General features: G+C 39.8%; 1 protein-coding gene across 1 annotated transcript in view; it reads left to right on the top strand.

The window, feature by feature from the left end:
• Nucleotides 1-18368, top strand: part of FREM1 (FRAS1 related extracellular matrix 1) — a 236311-nt gene that overhangs the window by 203886 nt on the left and 14057 nt on the right. The window contains exons 29-36 of the mRNA XM_055087212.1: nt 4393-4522; nt 7079-7151; nt 13315-13464; nt 14935-15173; nt 15861-15908; nt 16182-16346; nt 16516-16644; nt 17082-17194. Coding sequence (XP_054943187.1) covers nt 4393-4522; nt 7079-7151; nt 13315-13464; nt 14935-15173; nt 15861-15908; nt 16182-16346; nt 16516-16644; nt 17082-17194 — 1047 coding nt within the window. The remainder of the gene's footprint in view (nt 1-4392; nt 4523-7078; nt 7152-13314; nt 13465-14934; nt 15174-15860; nt 15909-16181; nt 16347-16515; nt 16645-17081; nt 17195-18368) is intronic.

Genomic DNA, 18368 nt, shown 5'->3' with positions numbered 1-18368 from the left:
CAAAGCACTTGTTTGGGATACTAGCTGTGCTGCTTCCTGGCTAAACACTGTTTCCCCATTATCATGAGAGAAAGACAAAAATGAAAACGCAGGTGTTCATAGCATTTTTATTGAGCTTAATAGCATCCTCTTTGAGTTGATGTCTTAGATTGAACACTTGGAAAAATATTTTTTAACATTTCGATTTTCTTAAGTCATGTGCTACTTGATTATAAGTGAAGATCTAGTTATAAGAATAATTTAATCACAATTTTAGCTACTATAAAACCTTTCACTGAGAAGCTCAGAGTACTTAATGAGTATTCATTAAGGTTCATTTAACCTCTCTGAAGTACAGACTCATTATTATTGCACTTTGAGAAGTGAGGAAACTGAGGCATAGAGCAGCCAAGTACATTTTTTACACACTCTTGTTAACCTGGATTAATGTCCCATATCCCAAAGTAGAGTTTTAATCCCAACTGGTTCTTTTGGTCCATTGTTCCTTCATATAAATGAACCAAGTAGCCACAAAATAAAATATCAGAAAGTATATATTTTTGACTCTACTTCAACACTATTGACTACTTGGTCCAGACAATTCTTTGCTGTGGGGCAGTGGTGGAGGGTGAGTTGGGTGTCCTATACATTGAAGGATGCTTAGCAGCGTCCCTGGCCTCTACCCACTAAGTAACCAGTATCACCCTCCTCCCATTGTGAAAAACAAAGCTGTCTCTGGACATTGTCTAGTGTTGAAAAGCATGCACAGGCCTTAGAAAACAAGAAATCATGCTTTATGATAGAATGCTCTTTTACCAATGCCACCTTTCTCTCTAGTCCAATAAGAGCTTAAAGAATCCAGAGTAAGTCAGGGCTAGAAAAAACATGTGAGGATCATCTAGTCTAGCATTTTTTTTCAGACTGTGTGAAATACGTTAATAGGGCTGGGGAGAAAAAAAGTTTCAGTGGTCAACTTAGCTTTTCAAACAGGAAGCTAAACAAGGTTCATTATTTCCTTTAACAAATACTTATTGAGCTCTTACTATGTCTTTCACTCTAGAAGGGACTTGGTGATACATCAGTGAACCAAAGACCCCTGTTTACTTGGAGCTAAGTACCTAAGTACTTAGCTAAGTTCCTTGGTACCTAAGTAAATTAAATAGTATGGTATACCTGATACGTACTTTGGAAAATGAAAGTTGGTCAGATTAAGGGGGATCACAGACACTGGATTTTGGGGACAGATTGCGATTTTAAATTGGGTGACTAAACAGATTTTCTCGTGCTTGACTTAGAGTTAGAGACGGACCAGAAGTCCCATCCCATTTAATTTCTACTCCTCCATCCCGTGTCTTTCATTCATGATTGTTGTTGGGAACCAAAATTTAGCTTATACATTAAATAAAATGTTCTATTGTTTTGAGTCCCCACAATCACTTAGGGAAGATTTCTCCCCTGGGGATGACTTTCCCCATGAGGGACATTTGGAAAGGTCTGGAAACTGTTTTGATTGTTGTAACCAGAGGGGGGTGGTGTGGCTAAATCTGGTGGATCTCATGAGTAGAGGCCAGGGATGCTGCTAAACATCTTGCAATGCACAGGACAGCCTCCCACCACAAAGAATCATCTGGTCCCAGATGTCGATAGTGCCAAGTTTGAGAAGCCGTGACCTAGGGCCTTAAGGAGTTCTCATGTCCTGCTAAGTGACTTGAAATGATTGCCTTGTGGGCTTTACAGAAAGTGTATCTGTAAACTTAATTTCTGACTTTAGAGTGAGCTTTACTTTGTGATAATAGAAGGGAGGGATCATTAAAATGTGAAGATTGGAACCAACTCTTATCTGCATGACACCTCGCAATCCAGAGCTTCCCACATTTCTTTCATGGGGTCCTGTACCTGGTAACCTACATGATACCAAGCATACGTCTGTGTGGCTTCTTTCAGGGAGAATTCCCAAGTGATTGACTACATCTCTTACTTTTCTTTCAGGTATTTGTGTAGAGTTTTAGCAACTGCAGTCTCAGTGTAGAAAGATCTTCTTAAATACAATACTGCAGAAAACAAAAAACACATTCAAAACATGTGTCACACGTATCCTCTAGGTATGCAAGTGCTTCGTGACTTAAGTATTTTTCTGGAAAATATATAGCCCGGCTTAAATTTCATGGCTTTTCAATAGATCTTTATTATTTACAGGGAGTAGTTTTAAGAAAATAAAGTAGAACATTGTGTAATGACAATCTTAACCTCTAAGCATTATGAAGCATTCTAATGGTGTATCAGGGTTATGCATGCACTTTCCCAAACACCAAGACCCTTAATGCTTTGAAGCTTCATGGTCCCCTTATGGATCTAGATCAGCAATCAAATCACATTTCACTTTAGGCCTTGGGGTCACCTGGACCTGCAGAGTGACACTGATGAATTTTTGCTGGTCATGGTTAGCATTAGCAATGAATAGGTTCTTAGAAGGTTGAACATTGAAACTCATTTGAACCTTACTGAGACTTAGCTGAAATCCATCCCTGTGTATCTATTTCACTCCTTCCCATTGTTCCCCTTTCCTCCTCTTTTATCTTTCTGTCTTTTCCCCCAATCCCTCTTGCTGATTTTGTTTTCCTTTCTCATTTATCTGGATCCTTTAGGCATTCTTTGCAATGTGTTATTTCTATTAGCATTTATAACATCCTTGTTGCTTGTTATCTTGTGATTCTTTAAGCATAGTCACTTATTTCTTTATTTCTTGATCTGCTTCATGCCAGATTTGAAATCAGTTGCTTCAAAGACCCATGAGGGGTCTTTGAATACTATTGAATATAAGGATCCTATTTTCATGTCAAACTTTTGTGAAGCCCAGCATGTCAATAATAATAAATTTCATGTGTATTGATTGAATAAACATTCGTACAAATTCATTCCGCACTCCCACACTACCCTTGTCCCACTGGCTCAGGGTTGGTGGAGTAGGAGACAGTGCTATTGAGTTTGTTTTGCTCGTGAACTTAATCTATAGGATGTGACTGTGACACATGACTGGTACAAGGACATACAGTGATTATTAGAGGATAAACTTACTCTCTAATACGAATGATCTACAGGAAAGTCTGGAGAGCCCTGTGAAATTTGTGAATTCTATGCTCTACATAGTAGCACCCAGAATATCTAGTTCTGAAAGGAAAAGAAAATTGTAAAGTAACTTTAAAAGTCTAGAGGAAAGAGCCTGAATCTAAATGAAAGTTTGGGAATATAGTAAGGCAACCACTGAGGGTTTTGTGAATGGAGAATGAAAGGGAAATGAATGAAATACAAGCAACGGAAGTGGGTTAAATGATCATAGTGAAGATTGCTCATTTCTTTATTGCTGAAAGGTTACGGGGGTAAAGAATGTAAGAACATATTTGAAGAGAAATGTTCAGGTGAAACATTTCAAGTTTTCTCACCTCAGAAAGGGAAACACTTCAGGGTAAAGATAAAATTGTAGTCCCCTGCTTGAGCTCAGACTGCAAGAGTCATGAAGAACTTCAGTTGGAAAGAAGAATGGTAGAGAAGGAATAGGACATTTGGTTTCAGATTTATACTGGGGATTCCATCTCTGCTGTCTGTTAGCTTTGTCATAGCTTTTTGCCTTCGAGGTAGTTATTTAACCTCTCTAAGCTCAGTGTTCTTTTCTGAAGAAAAGAAAAAAAAGTCCCTCTCCATGCCATGAGGATTAAAGAAGTCAGTTTCCATCAAATGTCGGGCTTACTAAATATAGTGTGGGAAAAAAGACCACCTGTATTTGGCAAGTTTATTCAGTTGTATAGCTGCATCCAAGGTACATATTAGCGTAGCCCTTATATATGCACAGAGGAAGGGACAGATAATGCTTTAAAACACATGCACATTCTAACTCCTAGGCACATCCTCAAAGATATCTTGTTATTAAACTGAACCCAAGTTCAGAGAAGTCCTGTGCCTGGAAATGATCTTGTTGTATCGATGAAGGAGGCCGAAAGATAGGAGAGAAGATTTCATATCAATGTCCTTTCCAAAAATGAACTTCTCTTTGAACTTAACACCTGCTCCTTTCCCTTCTGAACATGCAAGTAGGAGTCCCTTTTCTATCACTAATAATTGTAGGACCTCTGATAGACTTCTAACCTTATTTCTGCATTTGTAAAATGGAATTCTAATCCGTGCTCTACATCACAGCATTGTTGAGAGCAATAAATGAGACAGTGATAGTAAAAGTTCTTTGTGAGCTAAAATGTCCCAAACAAGTGTAAGGAGCTTGTAGCATTGGTGTAGGTTGATGAACCACTTCTGTCTCCCAGTGTGGACCAGTGGTTCAGCCTCCTGCCCAGCAGAGGAGTCCCTCTGGCATCCATTATGCATTTCTCATGATTTTCTTTCTTCTTTTCCTTACATGCATAGCTTGGAACTGAAGTGGTCTCGTATTGAGTGGTCACAGACTGAATATGAGGTCTGTGAGAATGTGGGCGTATTGCCCTTGGAAATTACCAGAAAGGGATACTCCATGGACTCGGCCTTTGTGAGTGTAAAGGTAACAACTCTGTCAACTTTCAAGCTAAAACCTTGGTTGCTGGTTGGTGCCTTTGATTATTTCCTTAGAAAAATTCAGAGTAACTAAGGAAATTTCAAACTGCACGAGTGTTGCACTATTCCCGAGAGTCTAAGTACAAAACCTCCTTGTCCCTCCATCACTTATCTAGGTGCATTAGCTTCTAGATAGGATATTTCTAACCCATTTTTAGTTTTTAAATCTGGTCTTTAACTCTTGAAGTTTGATTTCACACAGGAGATCTATCCAACCCAGTGAACTTGGGCCAAACTCTGCTTCGGAAAGGAAAGTTGTAGGCAAATGTAAGTCCCCAAATGGCTTTCTCTTAGTATGCACCAGGACCATTTCCTGTGGTCTCAGTGGATGAAAAAATCAGGGAACACACCTATCGTAAGCTTCACCCAAGTCACGCAAGATTAAGAGACCATGTATCAATACAGGCACCCTGAAATATAAGGAATTTTCAATAATTATTTTTGGACTAGTCACCTGCTATTTCTTTACACTGCCATGGGCCATGGAGTACAACCTATGGCTTCTAGAATTGAAAGATTTTTTTAGGAGTCACTATAAAAATTGCACTTCAAGTGAATGAGAGCATGAAAATCCTGTACATACGAATGCTGGTGAATGAGCCTGAAAGACTCCCCTCCTCAATCTAAGGAAAAAATCAGTGATACTAGCTTCTGGGAAAAAAATGCCATCTCAGTTAAGTCTCAATTACAATAATAAGTTCAATTCACCCTCACAACCTTGTGCACATAAATTCTACTATACCCAGACTCAGTATTTATCTTTCTAGTGGGCATAGGGTCTTTTCTCCTGATCTGGAGTGTTTTATTATTGTTACATCATCAGATAACTGGGTATCGCCTCTACCCTCCCAGTAGATTGTTTATGGAAAAAGAAAGAACCCGCCTGGATGGTTTTCTAATATTCTTCTGGTCCTCCATAAAAAGCACCATATGCTCTAGTCTGGAGTTTTGGGCCACGGAACCATTCACCTTGCCAGGTAGAAACAACAGACGTAGTGTGACGGAACCTTTTGTCTGCCTAAGCTGAGTGCACACAGTGAAGCTGCCAGCAGAGTCTGCAGGCCTTTCACAAACAGCCCGAGTCCTTCAGGGACCACTCTGCTTACAGCACAGCCTGCTGCTTTAGACTGGAGCTTATTGGCTGCTTGGCTGGGAGGAAGGAGAAGAAAGCACTCTTGCCCTACGTTGTTTGCCCTGGTTTGAATCACACGCCTGCACCGGACTGATTTCTGCAGCCACCTTGACTCAGCCCATTCCTTTTCCCACGCAGGATTCTGTAAGCTCAGTGGTGGTAAATACTAGGTAATTGCACGTGCAAGACCCACATGGGGAAATGTAACTCCCAGCATATGATGGGTACAGGTGTGCAATGGGCTGCCTTTCCACAGTGAAAGGTTGTTCAGGAGGAGCCTTGGCATTGTGGAGAAAGAACAAATGGGAGCTTAGGAGGCAGTACTCTTCTTGAGCAAAATGTTTCCACTGCAGACCACTGGCAGATGTTAGGCCCTTTGGTTAGAAATGCAGGTAATGTCTGAGGCCAAAGAAATAGGAATTTGTACGTTTTTACTTGTGCCCTTCATCCCTTTGTAAGAAAGTGAAGGAATAGAGTAACTCACTTTCCCGAACATCCCATTCAAGGACCTCTTTTTCAAACCAGCTGAAGCTTCTTTTTCAAACTCCTTTTCAACCGTATTTCAAACTAAGTATGTGTTCTTCACACATATTTAGGCTCCTCTGGGGGAAGTTAAGGGCACGAGATGTCAGAGCCCTTAAATCACCTCTGTTCTTCAGCCCTGGGGGATGGGAAAAAGGGGTCAGCCAATTGTCTCTTTAGACTGGACCAATTTTTTTTTTTTTTACAACTTACTTGAAGGAGCTTCTGAAGCCCTTGGTTCTGGGTGTGGATGGCCTTTGTGTGGCTGTTCCCCAGGACTGCCATCCCCACAGAGCCCTCATTCATGTATGTGAAGAGGAATGGTTTCATCCAGATGAGAAAATGGACCAGACTTGTTTTAGTTCATCTGGTCTAAAGGCTTTCAGTGCCCTGAGCTCGCAGGATACCTCCAAGCTGGATGACAGATCAGCACCCGGTTTTCAGGAGTACCCGCTTTTCCTTCGCTTCACTGCCCTTCTCCCTTTCCTCCAAGGCATTATTTTAGGACCTGGTTGGGGTAGAGGGAAGGCCATGAAATAAAATGATATTTGTAACAAAGAGAAATACACTGTTTAAAATTCACATTACTTTCTCCAATAACCAAATCATTTATAAAGGAGAAGAAAAAAATAAAAATAAAGTTTTATGTTTACTTCCATTGATATTAGTCTAGGAAAATGTTAACTTTAAGGAAGATGGGTCAAAAATGATGTATTATAATAAAAAAAACAATGTTAAAAACAGATTTAAGAGCATGAGTTTAGTCTAGTATGAGATTAGACTAGATGTTTTTCTATTACAGAATATTTATTTTTATTAAAAAAAAAAGATTTTTTTTTCCCTCTTAAGGTCAACCAAGTGTCAGCTACAGCTGGAAAGGATTTCACTATGACTCCATCTAAGCTGATTCAGTTTGACCCAGGTAAGTTTTGTGTCTACACTTTGTTTATGTTTTTGTAAGAAAGTCTGGAGATTGTGGAAAAGACAGACTATTATGCAGCTTCAGCCAACTAGAAACTCTTCAGGGAATAGGATCACCCCTCTCCCAGAGAGATGAGTTTGCACTTGAGGTTTTGCCCCTCATATTTTATGTTATTACTATTTAAATGTTATTACTAGTAATAACGTTTAAAATGAGAAGAGAGATCATAACAAATAAAATATATAAAATATTAAAGCAAACATCCAAAAATCCAGAAAAAATGCCATATTAAAAAATAATTCAGAGGTCTGACACAAAGCTGAAATAATGTAATTGCCTCATATTTTAATGGAAATTTTTTGAATGTTATAGTCATGTGGATTCCTAAAGGGTCATTTCTAAATTATCTCTCTTGGAATAGGCTGAAATGAACAGATTCCAGGGGAAATTATTATTTAATTAGATAACACCTGTTTTGTTTTAAGCGTTTGGAAAAATGTTGCTAGGCGCAAAAGGGAATACAAAAGCATGGGGCCTGTTCTCAAGGATGTTCTATCCTGTGAGAAATATAGACATGAAAACAACTCACTAATAGAGTACATTGTGACCCCAAGGATGTGGCATTGTTCTGGCTAAGGAAAATCCTGGAAGGCTTCCTAGGGGAGTTGGTAGCAGAAGAAGGGGACTTAAACTGCAGGACAGACATACATTTGGCTAACTGTGCCTAAAGCACCAAGGTGGGAGCCATGCCCCCTTTCCCTGGTTTCTGTAGATGAGAACCAGTAGCTCTCCCTCACCGCACTGCATGGTTGTCTCTCTTTCCCTCTGGTATGGAACGGACCTAGATCACCTGTCCAGGGACAAAAGGAAAAGGCCTTGAGAAGCAGCCAGGGCTTGTGGCTTTCTGCTCCCCTGCAGAGGAGGTGTTCTGCATTCTGAGAACAGGCCATCCAATCAAGACTTTAGCCATTGTCTGCCACTGACACATGAAGTTTTGGGCAAAGGCAAAACAAAATGGCCTGAATACCATTACCACTCCAAAACTGACAACCTTAATATTAAACGTAGAGGAGACTTCCCTGGTGGCACAGTGGTTAGCACTCCATGCTCCCAATGTGGGGGGCCTGTATTCAATCCCTCGTTGGGGAACTAAATCCTACATGCATGCCATGATTAAGAGTTCACATGCCACAACTAAGGAGCCCATATGCCACAACTAAGGAGCCGGTGAGCTGCAACTAAGGAGCCCGCCTGCCGCAACTAAGACCCAGCACAACCAAAAAAAAAAAAAAAAAAAAATTAAACGTAGAAAAGAAATGCCTTTCTGCAGTTCACCACAAATTGTACGATGTTTAGTGGCTGTATTAGTTTGCTGGCGCTACCCTAATAAAGTATCACAAACCTGGTAGTTTAAAAACAAGAATTATTTTTCTAATAGTTCTGGACGCTAGAAGTTCAAGATCATGATGTGGGCAGGGTTGATTCCTTCTAAGGGCTGAGAGGGAATCTGTTCCATGCCTCTCTTCCATGCTCTGGTGCTTTGCTGGAATCTCTGGCCTTCCTTGGCTTCTGTTGCATCACCCAATCTCTGCCTTTATCTCCATAGGATGTTCTCCTTGTTTGTGTCTGTGTCCAAATTTCCCCTTTGTATACTGACACCAGTCATAATAGACTAGGGGTCCACTCTACTCTAGTATGACTCCATCTGAATTACATCTGTAATGCCCTTATTTCCAAATAAGGTCACATTCTGAGGTACTGAGAGTTAGGACTTAAACATAGGGATTTTTGAGTGACACAACTCAACCTATAACAGAGAGCCTTACATTTGACATGCAACAATCCCGATATTGTTATTGGCCTCCTTCCTGTGATATTTAAGTTTCTGACTTGCATAATTTTGTTCCTCAGACTGACCACTCTTGATGAGAAGAGCTATTCCTGTTATGTATTTGAAGTTTACCCTCGGGTTGCTGCAGGCTCTGCTTCTGATCAACCCTAAGATGAAAGGATTTGATGCATTGGCTCTGTGCTCTTTATGTACTTCATGTTAAGGCAGGTCCAGCCTTTCCTCTTTTCAAGAGGCAAGAGTCCTTGTCATATATCATCTTTATTATTTGAGGTCTGTTTGTCACAAGATCAGGAGTGATTTTGGCTTTTGGTGGATTTTGAGCAGCCCACCAGGTTCTCTGTTTGGATTGATAGGAACTAGAAGATATCACAGTGGAGGAGCTCCTGGAAGCTAACTCTTGCAAGTCCCACTGGGTGAGGGAATGCCCATTTGCTTTGAAGAGTTTACCTGCTGCTTCCAGTAGATACTAAAGACTTCTGAGGGTCTAAATAGTCCTAATTTTAGAGATTATTTAGACTTTTTTTTTGGCCACGCCGTGCGGCATGTGGGATCTTAATTCTCCGACCAAGGATTGAACCTGTGCCCCCTGCAATGGAAGCGCAAAGTCTTAACCACTGGACCACCGGGGAAGTCCCTATTTAGACATTTTTTTTTTTTTTTTTAAGAAAATAAATAAATATAGCTTATAAATGAAAAAGAAACAACACTTGACTGTTCATTGCTTTGGAACTTATTAGCCAGAAACTGTTTCATAAGCTGATGTCTTCCTTTAGAGAATGTTAGAATTCCCCGTGTCCACAGGTCCTGTAAATACTTATTTACTCCTATCTTGTTCATCCTTGCCTCTTTCAGATCTGGTGTCTTCATCCCCATATTCCCACCCCTTTCACTCAAAGCAATCTGTTCATTTCTTTAAAAACAGCAGCTTCCATGACTGGTGAGGAAACAGAGAGTGAGAAATCAAAGACAGTGGAATATCATAGGGTTTGAGAGCTCTTGGAGGGAGTTGAAGAGAAACTGAGGGACTTTTCAGTCTAGTGAGCTACACTCAAGTAAGCTTGCCTTGCAGCTTTGTACCAAACCAAAAGCTAACCCTGACTACTTTGCCTTTTGCTATTGTGAATAATCTTGAGTCAAAGTGCAAATATTCTTAAGAAAATGATTGTTTTCCTTTAAAATAAGTGTTCTTCAAAGGTTTGCTGCATTCTTAATTGAGACTTCATTGTGCCTGAGTCAAAATGTTTTCCAAAGAACAGCTCTCTCGTGTGGCATTTGCTAAAAAACATTGAGAATATGTCTTTCAATAGTGAAATGTGTTTTGCAGGAAAATATCCAGGAATTAACTCACTCTGTAAAGTGGGCTATGTCTGCATAACCTGACACCTCTCTCTCCTCTTCAGCACCTTTTGTTTCATGGGAACAGGGGGCCAGTTCATGCCTTCTGAAATTGTTTATAATCACCGTGATTTCACAAATACTTTGCACCTTGAAGGCTGGAGAGGAAGGAAAAAGAAAAACTAAGAAAGTTCTGATTTCTAATCTCATTAACCTAAAAAAGGAGGTCCTATGTGCATACCTGGTAGACATATAAACAAAGCTGAAATGCAGGCAAACAAATCAAAAGTACTTAAATGAAACTTGGAATAGATCTTCTCTAACCATCTGGTTCTACTTCATAAGGTTTTACAAAAACTTTAAGGTTTTTTGGGGGGTGGGTGGGGCAATGGGGGGAAGGGGTACTATAATTTATTAAACAGTTCTTAAAATAAGAAGGCAAATGGTTGGGGCTTGGGAAAAAATTTTTTTTGTATTGGATTTTTATTTGAATAACACTTAACTTTATGGGCTCTGAGCGTCAAAACAGCTCTCTGAATATTAAAACCTTAGTATTCATATGCCTTCTTCATTGTCAAGTCTCTTTTCTCTTCATGCCAATTTATTACAACAGCTGCCTATGTGGATTCCCAACTTCTAGCCTCTCTGCTTGTCTGCCTGGGCCCTTAAATCTTCCCACATAACACTTGCAGATTCATGTTTTTAAGACATCCATTTTCAAGAGCCTTCCCTGTTGCCTGTGGTTTAAAGTCTGAGTCTGACCACCTAGTGTCCAGGGCTCTCTGCAGTCTGGCTACAAAATGCCAGCGCTACCTACCACCTCTCTTCCCTGGCATGACCTCTCTACTCCAGCCAGGTAATCTGCTCAGCCCTTCTGATCAAGGTCTCTGCTTTGCTATCTAACTGACTTTGCTTCTGTTGTTTTCCCATTTCCTCCCAGGTCCTTCCAACTCTGGAGCCCACATACATGTAGTATTTACCATCTATTCTGTATCTTTTGGCAGCTAATTATATACAACCTGGAATAATTGACTTTTCTGGTATTTACATCTTGTCTCTTCAAGAAGGTTTTAAATTCCTTTATGTCAGGGCTTCCTTATGTTATACCTCTGGTATTCTCCCTAGCATCCACCAAAGGCAAGCACATAATCAATACAAAATATCAAGCCATGAGGTGGGAGTTATGTAGTTTATATTAAATGCTTCAAATTTTGTCTTTGTAAAGACTATGAAAGTAATTGATTTAAGAACTCAGTGGAAGGACTTCCCTGGTGGCGCAGTGGTTGAGAATCCTCCTCCAATGCAGGGAACACAGGTTCAGTCCCTGGTCTGGGAAGATCCCACATGCCACAGAGCAACTACCGAGCCTGCGCTGTAGAGCCTGCGAGCCACAACTACTGAAGCCCGCGCACCTAGAACCCGTGCTCCGCAACAAGAGAAGCCACCGCAATGGGAAGCCTATGCACCGCAATGAAGAGCAGCCCCTGCTCGCCGCAACCAGAGAAAGCCTGACCGCAGCAACAAAGACCCAACGCAGACAAAAAAAAAAAAAAAAAAAATCAATGAAGGACTAATACGTGTTACAACATGGATGAGACTTGAAAACATTATAAAAAAAAAAGTTCAAAAAAAAAAGAACTCAGTGGATGCTGAAAGCTTAACAAATTACCTGTCAGCCTATTTTTTTTTAATAAAATTATTTCAAAGACCCTTAATTTTTCTCTCTAAGTGCAGGCAAGAGTAGGGTAAGTGAACAGTTTCCTCTTTCCATTGGATTCTGTTGGGGATTGATGAGACTGATTCCATGATGAACTCTATAAGCAACATACCTTCACGAAGGAGGCCATCATCTAGCTAGCACAACTGAGAGGCATAAATCTGTAGAAAACAACCTGCAAGGAGAAAAGAATCCGATTTTTAGATGAGAAGACTAGAAAAAAATGTTTAACTGCTTATATAGATGGGTTTATGGGAATAAAAGCACTCAAATAGCCAATGAGTAAATGACACAGAATAAAGTTTGAAAACTTAGTCCTCAAAGGTTAAACCATAAGTTTATCTCTTTCCCCTTAAAATGAGCCATCTTTCTTCACTAAACAGTACTTTCTTTCCTTCCTGTCAACTCTTTATCTTCTAAATAAACCCATGGGGGATGTCCTGCTATCCACGTCATGGAAACTGGTCAAGATTCGACAATCTCAGAAGTTTCTTCCGACTTTAATATTTTGTGTTTCTGGGGTTGCTTTGCTTCCCGTCTTAGTGGTGACAGGATAGCTGGGGATATGTTTGTAACATCAAAACTGTTTTGCATTAAGTTCGCAAAGTTACTGTGAACCAAGCTTGAGTGTAACTCCATGAACAGAGGCAGACAGAAAGAGAAAAAAAAATTGGCTCCGTCTATTTCAAGAACGCCCCAGCCTATAAATTCTCTGTAGGAGAATATCAAACTCCTGAGTATTACATCATCAGAAAAAGCATTTGTGGGCTAGAAGGATCTCAGGAAGTAGGGCAGCCGATGGAAGCAGCTGTCGTTAGAAATCAATCATTTCTGTGAATAGCATGAAGTACCATCCAATAATCACTTCTGACTGTCTGCATCAACATCTTAAGGTTTTTCAAACTGTTAAGATTTAAAGATTGCAGTACTTGTTTATTCTTAAGGAGAGAAGGGGCAGGTCAGGAAAAAATTGTCTTAGATCTCAACTGCTCACCATTTTTTGTTCATCCCTTGCCTAATGCAGCTTGCTTTTTTTGTTACAGTGTTTGCATTTAAAGGAAATCATCATTGTCCAGGAACAAATGTGGTCTTTTAATATTATTTAGGAGAACGGCACGACTTCAGCCAGTTGGTAGCAGTACAATAGCTCACTCAGGCTACTGCAGTCTAGCTGTAGACATGTTAATTAATATATTTCTCTGACACCTAGGTGACTGAAATAGCAATTAAAGAGTAATTAAAATGTTTACTTCTTGTAGGAATGTCAACTAAGATGTGGAATATAGCAATTACCTATGACGGATTAGAGGAAGATGATGAGGTCTTTGAAGTAATTCTGAACTCCCCCGTGAATGCGGTTCTTGGCACAAAGACAAAAACTGCAGTGAAGATTTTGGACTCAAAAGGAGGTATTCTTTTGATCCTCATCTTGAAATCAGGAGCAGTCCTGGCGCTGTAGCTGCTTGCTTTCAACAGCCAGTGTGCTTGATAACACCTTCAAATCAAAATGCTTAATTTCTTGTCAAGAAAGCAACCTCAGTCGTGATGTAGGCCCTTTATTCTGGTTTCTGCTTCATGTGGTTTTCCTCCTGCTAAGAACGAAACGTTTGAGAAAATCAACAAGTCAGTGCTTCACTGTTTTTTTCCTCACCCGTTTGTTGTTCTCACCAAGGGGGAAACAATGTTGATGAGAATCTATCGACAATTATTTTCCCCCAGAGTTTACAGGGCTGTAATTATCTTCCTCTGTTAAAGAGAGCTCTTAATGCCTAAAATCTGAGTCCCCACTGTAGTGTGACCCCGAAATTTCTGAGAGGAAGGAAATGGAGAAAAATAGATGTGAAAGATGCAGCTGGCTTGGGGATTCAGGAGCAGCTGGAGAATATTAATTAATAACCTTGGGTTGCAGAGCCAAATAGGTGCTGGGTAGTATATGCTAAAGAACAACGTGTGAACTAAATAAAATAAAGAGCAGCCCAAAGTTTTGGTGCTCTGACATTTTTCCTGCCAAATACCTTCTACTTATTTCTCTGTTTAGCAGTTGACAAGTGTCCGGTTACTATGCTTGGTCTCACCCTCCTATTTTTACACCTGTCATGCCCTACAGGCCATATGTTTTTCTTACCTGAAATTTATTATCTCCTCTTTCTCATCCTATAATAAAAATAGACATTATCCTCTTTCCTTTACCATAGCATCTCTCCCATACCACCTTACCTCACCAAATTAATTTCTTTTTCAGTAGAATTTTCTGGTCACATTAAGTACATAAATACATAAAATGCACACATTACGCATGAAGTGTAAAGTATCCAGACGAGGCTGCTAGGTTTCGAATTTTTTCATACTAATTGGCAATATTTCTAATCAAAGGAGCTCCATTAAGATTTACTGGCTCTTTGTTCTGTAACAGTTAAATGCTCATTTTTATAACTGTTACTTGATTTCACTGACATCTTCAAACAATTCCAGTTTCTACCTCTAGGAGACTGGGGAAAGGATGAACACTTTAAAGTGTTTGTGGAATGATACTTGATCAGGGAGTAAACCCGATAATATGGAGGAGTTCTATAATATGAAGGGAGGCTATTGCCCAACTAGATGGGATGATTATAAAATCACGACAGTGATTTTCATCTGTGGTTCGTGAAATCAATTTCATGTCTTACAGTCACCCTGTAGATGTGCAGAAGGGCACAGCTTTTCTGGATGGACACTGATGAAGAGTAAAGGGGTTTCTGGCAAATGGCAGAAAGGCAACATCTGTTGGGAAAATCATCCGTCTGAGTTTAATGACAGGCTGCTCCAGGGACTTTCTCCATGTGATCACTTATCTGTTTGTGTAAAATGAACTGACCTGCCATTTTGTGTGCCTCCAGGACAGTGCCATCCTTCATATGCCTTCAATGCAAACATGCCCAATGCATGGGAGAAGGGCATTTGGAGCCTGCTCTCCCCAGGGGCTTCCTCACGCACCACTTCTGGTTCCTTTCATCCGGAAAGAAGACCCCTTCCATCTTCCAAGCAGCTAGCAGTCGCCAGGGTAGACACCCTGCGGGACTTTGATTCTGAAGATCTTTCTCGAATGAAGCTTAGGACCCAGGGGAATGGCAAAAGAGTAAGGATGGGGACCTCTTTGGTTTTGATGTGTGGAGTGCATACTGAAAGGATCAAAAGATCTTAATAAGTATTCTGAAACACTGTGGAAGCTGTTCTGGTTCTCACAGTGACTGAGGGCCATGGTGATTTTCACGGTTCCTTATACCATCATGAAGTGCCTTTTGTATACAAATATCATAATGCTGTCCTACTTCATTTATTGTACTGACTGAGGTGATAGATATTCTGACTCATCCATATGATTTCTGCTTTGGTTCCTTTTGTGATCAAGACAGATAGGGAATGACCAGTGACGCTGAAATAGAATGAGATTAAATGATCTATTTGGGTGTGGAAACAATGGCTTTGACATTATCAGCATAGTATTCTAACCAGGCACACACTCATGGGTGTGTGTGTGTGTGTTTTCTTGGACCTCTGTGTACTATAGATGTACCAAGAAACTAAGGATGTTTTTTCTCTCTAACTGGGACTAAGAATAGATGAGTCAACATTGGTAAAGTGCCATTAGGTCCAGTGATTTTATAAAAATTCCAATGATTTAGGCATGGAAAATCTTAAGAAAAACATATGTTTTAAAAATTTTCAGTCATTAAAAATATCTTATTGGAAGGGTTTTATTTACCCTACTGCTAATTATTATTCAAGTCAATTTTTTTCATATTTTGTTCTCTCTTGATTTCAGGTCCATCCATCCTCTGTTTATAGAAATGAAACAGACATCATCTACAATGTAAGCATAGTCTGAGAGAATTGCTAAATTTCTTGTATTTATGGATACAAAATATTTAGTGAAACTACCTTTCATAACTGTTATATTTATGTATTTCTCTTAAAAACATGTTTTGAAATTTGTTTTAGAGGCTTGGGTGGTCAGAAAAAAAAATACACCTTTTATCTTTTTGTTCTGATCCAATTTTTGGATTGCTCATTTTTGCAACAAATGTTTTTGTTTGCTCTCTTGGTGTTTATTTTTTCTTTATTGTTGTTTGTTGATTTCCTCAAGTATCATGGAATGATTTCCCTGAAACTGGAGGATGACACTTCCTCAACTCACAAAAGGAAGGCCAAAGTATCCATTGTTAGTCAGCCACAAAAGACAATCAAAGTGGCAGAACTGCCTCAAGCAGATAAGGAGGAATCCACAACCGGCTCACACTTCCCCCAGCAGGTATGAAAATCTCTTCACTTCCTATTCACTTTACAACGAGCTGTATTCTGGGTCATAAAACAGCCGGGATAGTTGACTCAACACAAATGCTACTCAACAAATGATGACCTAAAGGAGGTACAAGTGTGATCAACTTACATCAAGTCTAAATCACCTTTCCTTGCCATAGGACCGTTTGCCCTCATTTCCAAAGAACTGCACACTGGAATTAAAGGGACTCTTCCACTTTGAAGAAAGCCTCCAAAAGCTGTATAAGTGCAATGGAATTGCCTGGAAATCTTGGAGCCCTCACACCAAGGTGGGACACAGGCCGAGCAGCCAAGTACCTTTACTCGCAGCATGTCCCATGATAAGCTGAGAGAGAGGGAGTGCCCTGTCCACTCCTGCTACCTCGGCCTGTTCTGTTACACTTTGAAGGTGAAGAGGAAAAGATGGCCAGTTGGTGTTTTAAAAATCACGAAACACATGAGTTAAGCAATACAATATGAAAAGATGTTTACTTATTTTATTCAATTATCATAATGTCAAAGTGTAAAATTAAAACACTGCTGACTTTACCAGTGTGTTCCATAAAAAGCCATTGCATTTCTCAAAGTGGAGGATTGGGATTAGGGCTGACGTCCTTTATGGTGACAAAATTACTCACATTAGGGGACTCATAGGACTCTCTATGCTGAGAACAGACTCTAGATTGTAAAGACCATTATAATGTGAAAATGGACAACTATTTTTCAGGTGGAAGATAAATCATGCCCAGCTGGGTGGCACCATCACTTAGGCTACTGCCACTCCTTGATCACAGAGCAGAAAGGCACCTGGATCATAGCCGCCCAAGCTTGCAGGGAACAGTAAGAAACCCTGTTTCACATTTGATTGATGTTTCTTTGCTGATGTTTCTCTGTTGTCTCATGGGACTGTAATGTTGCTTCATTCATTCAGGTGTTGAGTGTCTAATATCTACCTGGCTTTGTTTTAGGAGATTGGAGGGAGCTCTGTAGTTCAGAATGGATTTGGGCTGACCTTAATAATGTATTTTGACTTAGCTCTTTTATGATAAAACTGTGCCATTGCCACAGTTCTATTTTTTTTAACATCTTTATTGGAGTATAATTGCTTTACAATGGTGTGTTAGTTTCTGCTGTGTAGCAAAATGAATCAGCTATACGTATACATATATCCCCATATCACAGTTCTATTTTTTAGCCTCTCTATCTTAAACTTTTGGAGAAAGTCAGAAGGAGATTCTCTGAGTCAGCAGTGTTGCAGATTTCTATATTTATTAAATAGTAATTCCTGCCCACTGATTTGAAAATATATAGCAATGAAAAGTCTTACAGCATCAGGCCTATAACAACGTAAGAGGCATTGATGATTATGAAACCAGACGAGTTGATCAAAGGGTGATTGGATAACAGAACACTCAATGAAAGATGACTCGTGGTCAGATAATGACAACAAAATTTATCTAGCTGAGGCAGACTTTAAAAATGCATATGTAACTATCCCTGACCCTCCTTTTTTCCTCCCTGGATATTATCCAAAGCAATGCAATTAGACTAACACATTCCATGGCTAGAAATTGAGACTAGATAAATCGCTGGTGGATATCAGTCACATTTTGCACTTCATCAAATTTTAAAAGTTATGTTCATCTAAAAACACTATTAAGAAAATGAAAAGGCAGACCACATTTGGGAAAAGCTCATCTCAAATCATGTATCTGATAAAGGTCTCAAATCCAGAAAATATAAACATCTCCTACAAATCAATGACAAAAAGACAACCAGATTTAAAAAAAATAGCATATACACTACCAAATGTAAAACCGATAGCTAGCGGGAAGCAGCCACATAGCACAGGGAGATCAGCTCGGTGCTTTCTGACCATCTAGAGGGGTGGGATAGGGAGGTTGGGAGGGAGGGAGATGCAAGAGGGAAGAGATATGGGGATATATGTATATGTATAGCTGATTCACTTTGTTATAAAGAAGAAACTAACACACCATTGTAAATCAATTATACT

The sequence above is a fragment of the Physeter macrocephalus genome, chromosome 9 (genome assembly GCF_002837175.3).
Source record: "Physeter macrocephalus isolate SW-GA chromosome 9, ASM283717v5, whole genome shotgun sequence".
In the NCBI taxonomy this organism is placed as follows: Eukaryota; Metazoa; Chordata; class Mammalia; order Artiodactyla; family Physeteridae; genus Physeter; species Physeter macrocephalus.
The sequence above is the reverse complement of the archived record's forward strand: the minus strand, read 5'-3'. Positions and strand labels throughout refer to the sequence as shown.